Source organism: Tauraco erythrolophus, unplaced genomic scaffold (assembly GCF_009769465.1).
Source record: "Tauraco erythrolophus isolate bTauEry1 unplaced genomic scaffold, bTauEry1.pri scaffold_48_arrow_ctg1, whole genome shotgun sequence".
NCBI classification, from domain to species: domain Eukaryota; kingdom Metazoa; phylum Chordata; class Aves; order Musophagiformes; family Musophagidae; genus Tauraco; species Tauraco erythrolophus.
In genome coordinates this window covers 727,934-737,752 of record NW_028238617.1, presented here as the reverse complement: position 1 = coordinate 737,752, position 9,819 = coordinate 727,934, and the positions used below count along the sequence as shown (strand labels likewise).

Genomic DNA, 9,819 nt, shown 5'->3' with positions numbered 1-9,819 from the left:
ACCGAGAAGCCCCTCGCGCCAGTGGGGCGCCGAAATCAAAGTGGGGGGGGGATTAAATTGGGGGTCACCCCTTGCGAGCCGTGACCTACCTCGGAAACACGGGAAAACGGCCAAAAAATTAAAACCACCCCTTTTTTGGGGGGAGGGGACACACATTTCGCGGTGGGGGGGGAGGCGGCGCGTGCAGGCAGGGGGTCCGTCGCCACACACGGGACAGGCGGGAGGAGGCATGATGCAGGCGTGACGCCCGACGCGAACACGCTTAGGTCATGTATGACCTTGGGGGGGGTTGTGGAGACGGACACACGGACACACTTACGGGCACGGTGGGACACGCCGGACACCCCGGCTGGGGCCAGGAGCCAAATTTGGGGGCGGGGGGGGGGGCAAAAGTGCTTGATGGCAAGGAGGTCAGGGTGGGCGACGGGGCGGGGGGGCCACATCCCCCTCCCCAGTTTAGGGGATCTGAAAGACGTTGAGTTTACTGGTGTTCTTGAGGGTCTGGCGGCGGTTGCAGAACCAGACGCGGACGACTTCGCGGTCGTAGTTGAGCTCCTTGGCGATGTCGGTGATCTCCTGGCCGGTGGGCAGCGCGTTCTTCTCGAAGTAGGCGTTGAGCGCCTCGATGGCCTGGGGGGTGAAGGAGGTGCGGCGCTTCCGCTTCTTGGAGGGCTCCCCCCCGACGAATTCCATCAGGTTTTGCTGCCCTTCTTGGTTCCGCAGTTCCGCTTCGCTCAACCATTTCTCCAGCACCGGTTTGAGCTTCTGGGCGCTCTTGGGGGTGATGTCCAGCTTCTCGAACCTGCGCCGGGCACCGGGAGGGCTCAGGGATACGGCGGGGATGGGGTGGGGTGGGGTGGGATGGGACGGGACAGGATGGAATGGGATGGCATGGCATGGCATGGCATGGCATGGCATGGGATGGGATGGGATGGGATGGGATGGGATGGGATGGCATGGGATGGGATGGGATGGGATGGGATGGGATGGGACGGGACGGGATGGGACGAGATGGGACGAGATGGCATGGATGGATGGGATGGGATGGATGGGATGGGATGGGATGGGACGGGACGGGATGGGATGGGATGGGACAGGACGGGACAGGGTGGGATGGGATGACATGGGATGGGATGGGGTGGGGTGGAATGAGGTGGGGTGGGGTGGGGTGGGGTGGGATGGGATGGGATGGGATGGGATGGGATGAGATGAGATGGGATGGGATGGGGTGGGGGGGACACACGCCGGGGGTACCGAGACGGCGGTAGGGAGCGACGCTGCGGTGAGGGGCTTCGTGGGCAGCGGCGTCACCCACTCTCTCATTTTCCTTTCCTCCGATTCTCCTCCCTTTCTCCAACCTTCTGCCTTTTCTCCCATTTTCCCTCTTTTCTCCAATTTTCCTCCTTTTCTCCAATTTTCCTCCCTTTCTCAGATTTTCCTTTCTTCCCCCCAACTTCCCTCCTTTTCTCTAATTTTCCTCCTTCCCCTCGATTTTCCTTCTTTTCTCCAACTTTCCTCTCCTCCAATTTTCCTTTCTCCCATTTTCCTCCTTTTCTCTAGATCTCCTTTTCTCTGATTCCCCCCCCTTCTCCGGTTTTCTTCCCTTTCTCCGTTTTTCCGCATTTTCTCCAATTTTTCTTTCCTCCCTTTCCCTAATTTTCCTTTTGTCTAATTCTCTTCCTTTTCTCCCATTTTCCTCCTTTTATTTAGTTCTCCTTTTCTCTGTTTTCCCTTATTTTCTCCAATTTCCCCCCCTTGTCCAATTTTCCTCCCCTTCTCCATTTTTCCTCCCTTTCCTCATTTTTCCTTTTCTCCAATTCCATCTAACTCTCCTCCTTTTCTCCCATTTTCCTCCCATTCTCCAGTTCTCCTCCCTTTGTCTGTTTTTCCCCTTCTCCCATTTTCCTCCCTTTCTTCCATTTTCCTTTTCTCCAGTTTTTCCCTTCTCCGATTTTCCTCCCTTTCCCTAATTTTCATTTTGTCTAGTATTCCTCCTTCCTTCCTTCCTTCCTTCCTTCCTTCCTTCCTTCCTTCCTTCCTTCCTTCCTTCCTTCCTTCCTTCCTTCCTTCCTTCCTTCCTTCCTTCCTTCCTTCCTTCCTTCCTTCCTTCCTTCCTTCCTCCCTCCCTCCCTCCGATTTTCCTCCCTTTCTCCGATTCCCCTCCTTTCCCCGTTTTCCCGGTCCCGCTCCCCGCACCTGCAGATGGCCGACTGGCTGTACGCGGGGCCCTCGGTGGCCGTCAGGGCCTGTCCCACCTGCGTCTGCGTCAGCCCCAGGGACAAGCGCCGGATCTTGAAGTTCTTGGCGAATTCCCGGATCTCCTCCAGGTTGATCCCGTCCTCTCCCGCGCCGCCGTTGGGAGCCGGCGGCTCTGCGGGCAGGGGGGACGCGGGGGCTGCCGTGACGCGGCCATGGAGCCGCCTCCCCCACCCCACCGTAACGAGCATCCCCTTCGTTAGGCTCCCTCATCCCCACGGCCGCGGCGTGGCGGTGCGCGGCATCCTCCCCCATCCCGGCGGGTCCCGGACCGCGGCATCTCCCTGGTACCCCCAGTGACTCACTGGCGACCAGCTGGCTGACGGTGGGGGTCTCGGAGCAGGTGATGGGGACGGGTGCGGACGACGCCTTCGCCGCCGGCGCGGGGTTTGCCATCACCACGGCCGGCTGGGCGAGCGCCGGGGCCGGCTGGATGGGCTGCACCTGGGGCAGAGGGGAGGGTCAGCACCCAGGGCCGGTGCTCCCCCCTTCCAGCGCCCCGGCCGGGCTGCTCCCTGCCCACCACTCCATCCCTCCATCCCAGAGTGGCCACCACGCTGGCTGCTTTTGGTGACAGTGGAGCTGAGTCGGGCTGCGATGGAGAGGTGACACCAGAAACCACTCAGCTGCGTGCTGGTGGATGGGAGGATTCTGTACCGGCTTCGGGATGTCCCACCACACAGGTGTGGGAGATGGGACCAGCACCTCTGCTCACGCCAAGGTAAAGCTTAGTCACATCCCATCCCAGCTGGGAAACATGGTGGGCACAGAGAGCACAGTGCCCCACAGGGCAGTGCTGTGGGGCAGGAGGGGTCACATCCCAAAGATGCTCAAGGGCTCCCAAAGCAACGTGGTTGGGTCCCAAAGACAGTCATGGGCTCCCAAAGATGGTCACCAGCTCCCAAAGCAACGTGGTTGGGTCCCAAAGGAACGTATCTGGGTCCCAAAGCAACATGGTTGGGTCCCTAAACAATGTGGTTGGGTCCCAAAGTAACGTTGTTGGGTCCCAAAGATGGTCACGGGCTCCCAAAGCAACATGGTTGGGATCCAAAGCAATGTGGCCAGGTCCCAGAGATGCTCAGGTCCTCCCAAAGAACATGGTTGGGTCCCACAGCAATGCAGCTGGGTCCCAAAGATGCAAAGATGTCCCACAGCAATGCAGCTGGGTCCCAAAGATGCAAAGATGTCCCACAGCAATGCAGCTGGGTCCCAAAGATGCTCTTGTGCTTCCAGAGCCACATAGCCAGGTCCCAGAAATGCTCACGTCCCCCCAAAGCAATGTGGCTGGGTCCCAAAGCCATGTGGCCACCTCCCAAAGATGCTCACGTGCTCCCAAAACAACATGGCCGGGTCCCAAAGCCACGCAGCCAGGGATGCCGCCAGCCCTTTGGCCACATGGCCGTCAGCCCCCGTGCCTGTTGCTCACCTCGTTCTTGGAGGGGGGCTCGGGGGTGCTGGTTTTCTTGATGGTGGCCGCCTGGATGGTGCTGCCAGCCAGGGTGGCGATGACCTGGCCCTGAGCGTTGAGCAGCAGCTGCGGCGTCACCGTCTGGACCTGCAGGTTCTGGGCCGGCAGAGCGGCCGGGGCAGGGGTGGCTGCCGCCACGCCGGGGGGGTTCACCACCCACGGCAGGGTCCCGATTACCTGGGCAAAGGGAGAGCCGGGGCTGGGGGCTGCGTCCTGCAACACCCTCTCCCAGGGTGGGGGACACAAACCCTGGCTGCATCTAGCCCCTCCTTGGGTCCCAAAGCCGTTCACAGGCTCCCAAAACCACGTGGTTGGGTCCCAACAACATTCACGTGCACCCACAGCAACATGGTTGGGTCCCAAAGACGTTCACGTGCTCCCAGAGCAACGTGGTTGGGTCCCAAAGATGTTCACGTGCTCCCAGAGCAACATGGTTGGGTCCCAAAGATGCTCACGTGCTCCCAAAACAACGTGGTTGGGTCCCAAAAACGTTCACGTGCTCCAGAGCAATGTGGTTGGGTCCCAAAGAGGTTCATGTGCTCCCAAAGCAACATGGTTGGGTCCCAAAAATGTTCACGTGCTCCCAGAGCAACGTGGTTGGGTCCCAAAGATGCTCACATGCTCCCAAAACAATGTGGTTGGGTCCCAAAAACGTTCACGTGCTCCCAGAGCAACATGGTTGGGTCCCAACAACATTCACGTGCTCCCAAAGCAACGTGGTTGGGTCCCAAAGACGTTCACATGCTCCTGAAGCAACATGGTTGGGTCCCAAAGACGTTCATGTGCTCCCAAAGCAACGTGGTTGGGTCCCAAAAATGTTCACGTGCTCCCAGAGCAACATGGTTGGGTCCCAACAACATTCACTTGCTCCCAAAACCACCCCGGGGGGCGCGGCCAGCGGTGGGTTTCTGAGGGCCGGTCCCCCGCCCAGCGGTACCTGGCCCTGGGCGTTGGTCAGGATCTGGCCCGTGATGCCGGACACGCCGGAGATGGCGTTTGCGATCACGGGGGCGGCTGCCAAGGAGCCGAGGAGCTGCGTTTGGCCCCCGAGAGACGCCGCGCTGATCTGCGGAGAACCGAAAGGTGGGTGGGTCAGAGACGTGGGGGGCACCCCAGGCCACCGCGACCCCCCGCGCGCCGCCGGCCGCCCCCTTCCCCGTGGCAGCGGGGCTCCTGCCACGCCGCCGTGGTGGGACGCCGTCCCTCGACGTCCTTAAATCCATCCTTCCGGTGTCGCCTAAAGCAAAGGCGCCGCCGAGGTCGCTGGTCATCCGGCGGGGACGGGGAAACTGAGGCTGGGGTCTTGCGCAATCCCCCGGCAGAAAATGGCTGAACCGAAGCGCTTCGTCCCCGGGGACACCCGGCTGCCGGCGGCTCTCCGCAGCCACATGCGGCACCGGATAAAGGGGAGCGGGCGCCGATCTCGCCCGGCTCCGCGCCGCGGGGCTGCCGAGCTCCTTACTATGCCGGGGTTAAAGGCGAATCCGGCGGGCTGGACGGTGAGCTGGGCCGGCGTCTCCAGCGGCTTGGCCGCGGGCGGCGCGGGCGCTGTAGCGGGCTGTGGCAGGATGGGGGGCTGGCCGGGCGCGGCGGGGAAGACGCCGGAGGGTTGCGGGGAAGGCCGGGGCTGTGCCGCGGCGCTCAGCGCCGGGACGGGCTGCGCCGGCGCCTGGATGGTGGCGTTCAGCACGGCGGCAGCTGCGGAGCAAAGAGACGGAGAGAGCGTGAGCCGACGGCGGCCAGAGCCGGCGCTCGGGGTTGTCCCCCGCCGCCACCGTGTGCTGTCCCTTCCCACGGGCACCCGCGTCGCCGGGCGCTTCGTCGCCGCACGCTCGTGTTACGGCAGCGGAAGGTGCCCCCGGTGCCCGTGTGACTGGCAGAGCCGAGCCCCTCCGCGACGGCGGGACCCATCCTGCCCGCCCGGGTGCTGGCTGTGCCCCAAACCCACACCCAGGGCGAGGGGCACCTCCGGGCTCCCCCGCCTCCGAGTCGCTCCCGGGACGGGCTCCGTCCCTCGCCGGAGCTCAAGAGACGATTCCCTCTTCCTGGGAAGGGCTGGAATCGGCTCCAGCCGCCGCCGAGGGGCACCCACCCCCCGCGGTCTCCCCCCTTGGCAGAACCGCTGCACCGGGGTGCCGCCCCCCGAGCCCCAAACCTCACCCGCAGCTCACCCCCCCCCCCCCGCGCGCTGCCTTCCTCCCTCTCGCCATCCTCATCCCTCCCCTCCTCCCACGCTCCCGGCACCTTCGGGGAGCGGGCGAACCGCGTCCCCCAAAGGAAAAAGCCTTGGGGGGCCCTTCCGGGGCTGCGGCACGAGGGCGGCGAGGCGGGACGGAGCAGTTACCTTGCAAACTGGTTATGGGCGGTTTGAAAATTCCCGCCGCGGGAGAAGGAGCCGTCAATCCGGGGAGGGCAGCGACGGTTGCTGCAGGAAATGTCCACACAGCCAGCCCCTGCTGACCTGCCACTTGACCTGCAATACTGATGGGGATAAGAAGAGGTTGAGTAACTGTCCCTGCCGGAACCATTACTCCTGTCACAACTGTTGCTAAGTTTTCCTGAGTCAAGACCTGCAAAAGCAAACAAGATTTAAAAAAGAACGGCAATCAACGCCACCGCCGACAGCATCAGCGGAGCAAAAGTCTTTGCAAACGCGGGGCGCGCGGGCGCGGCGGCCCGGGGTACCCTCCCATCTCAGCGGCTGGGTTCCCAGCTCCGCCGAGCCCCTTCTCCGTGGGGAGATGAACCTTCGCCAACCACCCGACGCGTCTCCGGCAGCACCTCGGCGGCACGAGGCCCGTGGCGAGGGCGCCGGGCAGAGGGGCACCGCCGTGGTCCGGGGCGTAGGTCCTACACCCGGTGCCACGAGCGGTCGGCTCTGCCCTCGGGGTTCGCCTACAGCGAGCGGCCGCCTCCCCGGGGGTCCCCACTGTGTGTCCCCCCCCCCCTCACCCTCCGCCCCAGCCCTCTCCCGCCCCGCTCCGCAGCCGCGGGGTAGTTACCTGCGGGGCGGTTTGCACGGCCAGCGGGGCCAACGGCGGCGGCGGCGGCGGCGGTTGGCTCACGGCGTGGCCAAAGGTGCCAACGGAGGGGACGGTGCTGGGGGATGCTCCGGCCGCCGCTTTGGCTTTGCCTGGGGAAGGGCAGAGGAGACGGGTTGGAGGGACAGGATGGGGGGCAAGGGTGGGGGGCACCCAAATGACGCCCACCCAGGGGATGAACATCCTCCCGCAGCCCCACGGAGCCGGTGGGAAACCCGGCGCGGGGTGTCCTCGGGAGCAGCGCTCCGGGTGCCCCAGGGCAGGGGGGGCTGCCCAGGTTATGGGGTTGGGGGGTCCCTACGGAGGAGGGAGAGGTTTGGGTGATGTGGGGAGGAATCCGCGTGGGAAATGGGATGTCTGGGACAGTCTGGGATGGGCTGCTGGGCTGTGGGTGCCTCTCTCGGGCTGCCGGATCCGGCAGGAGGCATTTTCCCCCGTCAGCTGCCGGCTCCAAAATTAGCAGCGATTAAAGCGGTGCCAGCCCCCGAACGGCTCGCCCGGGCACGGGGACGGCGAAGGGACGGGACCGGGATCGCTCGGCCGGCGCCAGGCACAGGGGGGGTCACCCACGGGCTGGGCGTCACCCGGTGCCTTTCAACCCTCCGCCCAAATTCACAGAATTTATTCCTATTTCTTGGTGATCACGGACATCCGCGGAAGAGGAAATCTTCCTCCTAATCCATATTTATTACTTGGAAAAAAACTACTTGGGGTTTTTTTTTCGAGCAACCTCTTGTGTTTGTTCTGCTCAACTCCCAGTAACAGCAACGCTCCAGAATAAAACCCACTTCATCCTATTTCCGCAAAAACAAAACCACCTTTTCCTGCCTTTTCCTTTGGCAGGGAAAAAAAAAGGTTTTACCAAAGAAATCCTTCTCTCAGCTGAGAGCCAAACGCATCCCGGGTTTGGTTCCTCACCCAGAAATAACTACAGGTCTGGAAGATTTGAAAAAAAAGCTTTTTTTGCTTTTTTTTTTTTTTTTTTAATTTCCTACCAAAACCAGGCGCAGGTGACACCCCGCGCTCCCCGGATGGCAAAGGCTGAGCTATGGGGCAGCGACTTTTCCTCCCCTCCTGCCCGCGGCAGCGGGACCGGAGCATCCCGCGGCGCAGCGGGACGTCGGCCGCCTCCTCTTACAACCGGCCTCAAACGAGCCACGATCCTGCCCGTTTTCCTCCGGCAAAAGCACTTGGATCCGGCCGTCCCACCGATGGATAAAGCACAAGAGGGGCAGGAGAGGGGACGGGACGCCGGCGCTTGCCGGCGGCCGCGGGACGGATCTCCCGGAGGGCTGGTTGGCGTTTGGGCCAAAAAGTAGCGCGGGATGAAGCAGGATCTCCCCGGGGGCGTATTCCCAGAGCTGCGCTCCCGTGCCAGACGGGAGAGCTCAGCGCCCCGGGGCGAGGGGGGAGAGCAAACCCACGGCCCTGCTCCATGTCGCTGCGGGAAAACGGAGCTTCCCAGCAAAACACCTCGTGGAGAAGCGACCTCTCTATTCCCAGCACGTGTCTGAGGGCTGTGCTGGAGGCAGGATGCTTTTCCCCATCAGCTCCCGGAGGAGGAACTGGTTTTGCTGACTCCTAACCCAGCTCGCCACAGGGATGCACCCATGGGTGCAGCTCGTCCTCCCGGCTCCGACCCAGCGGTCCAGAGCCCGACTTTGCTCGCAGGGATGGGCTGGACGGGACGGAAGGAGCCCGGGGAGGGAAGGGGTCTTACCGGCCGCCTCGCCGCTGCACGAGCTCTGGCTGCCGGGTGGCACGTCCTCCCTGCCCGGGTGGCCGGTCTCTCCCGGGGAGCCCCGCGCTCCCTCCCTTGGTGCCATCTCCAAGGGCTTCCGGTCCTCCTCGGCTGGCAGCGGGGTGTCCACGCCGACCTCCAGCACCCGGATGGTTTCATGGCCAGACATGACAATAACCTGCAAACGTGCCCCAAAACGCCCGTCAGCTCCGCGTGCCCGACCCCCCACCCCGGCCACGCGCCCCCAAGCAGCGCGAAGCTGCTCCCCCACCCCATGGGCCACGAGCAGAGCCCACCCCGAGGTGGGAGGGTGGGGGGATCGCAGCCCCCCCAGCACCGCGCTGCTTTAGTTCATCAGCAGCTTCTGGGCTCTCCCACAATTAATCCCAACTCCCCACCCCGCGGCGCTCCCGGCTCTGGGGTGCAAAGGGTGGAAGGTGCCGGAGCCGGCGATGCCGCCGGCGATGCCCGTACCTGCTCGTTGACCGTCAGCGAGGCCTCCTGGGGCTGCACGGCGTCGGTGTCCATGGTGTCCCGGCAAAGGTGGGAGAGGGCTCAGACCTTCCACATGCTGCAAGCGGGGGACACGGGAGGGTCCATCACCGACCTGGCACCCGGCTCGGGGGTCACACGCCGGTTTGACCCGGGACACAGAGCGATCCTGGTCTCTCCCACTGCCCTCCCGCTCCTCTCCGGCTCTACCACCCACCTCCCCACCTCCGCGCCCACCCTGGCCGCGATTCGGGGCAGCGCGGAGCTTCCTAATGCCCTCCTGCCCCATGCCAGAGGACAGGAGGCTGATCCCTGCGGGAGGCTCCGGTGTCTCCGGTACCTCCCACCACCTCCCGTCCTCTTGGCAAAGAGCTCACGGATGCGGGGTAGCATCATGTATCGGGTGAGCATCAAGTACACAAGGAGCAGAGCACGGGAAGGGTTATTCCAAGGGCCAAGCCCTTCCCCCTCTCCTCCCCCTTTGGGAGACAAGGACGCAATTCCTACAGCCTGCTTCAAAAACCTGGAAAAAACCAGGCAAAGCCCACGTGAAACTGCCCAGAGCAGGCGCCCAAAGTCTCCGCGCGACACCGCGCAGCTCTCCCAAGACCGTGGCTTTGGCTGCGAGGAGGAGGAGAGTCACTCTGCTCCTTCCTGAGGGGACTAAACTGATGGGATGTTCCATCGCGCCGGTGAAATGAGCTGCTCGTGGAGGGAAGGGGCTCGGCACACCTGTTGGAAGGCAACTCCTCTTCCTCTTCCAACGCCCTTCGTCAACTGGTTTGCTCACACGTGCCCCCTCGCTGCCTCGCAGAAGCACA

The 9,819-nt window shown here is 63.3% G+C and overlaps 1 protein-coding gene across 1 annotated transcript; it reads right to left on the bottom strand.

Annotated features, from left to right (window-relative positions):
* Window positions 1-456: 456 nt before the first annotated feature.
* On the bottom strand, window positions 457-9,034 carry POU6F1 (POU class 6 homeobox 1). The gene is made up of 10 exons (XM_086630780.1): window positions 8,981-9,034; window positions 8,486-8,684; window positions 6,727-6,857; window positions 6,069-6,294; window positions 5,187-5,422; window positions 4,662-4,790; window positions 3,683-3,901; window positions 2,562-2,700; window positions 2,197-2,371; window positions 457-802 (listed from the first exon to the last, which is right to left on the bottom strand). Exons 1-10 carry the CDS (start codon window positions 9,032-9,034, stop codon window positions 457-459), a joined length of 1,854 nt encoding a protein of 617 aa, XP_086486906.1.
* Between the last annotated feature and the right edge of the window lie 785 nt (window positions 9,035-9,819).

Bases quoted from the DNA above. Each gene is read 5' to 3' on its own strand.
- POU6F1 (XM_086630780.1), bottom strand. From the start codon at position 9,034: ATGGACACCGACGCCGTGCAGCCCCAGGAGGCCTCGCTGACGGTCAAC. The intron at 6,858-8,485 runs GTAAGACCCCTT...GCCCTTCCCCAG, and splicing joins GTGCAGCGGCGAGGCGGCCG to GCAAAGCCAAAGCGGCGGCC. The intron at 2,372-2,561 runs GTGAGTCACTGG...CCCTGCCCGCAG, and splicing joins CGTCAGCCAGCTGGTCGCCA to AGCCGCCGGCTCCCAACGGC.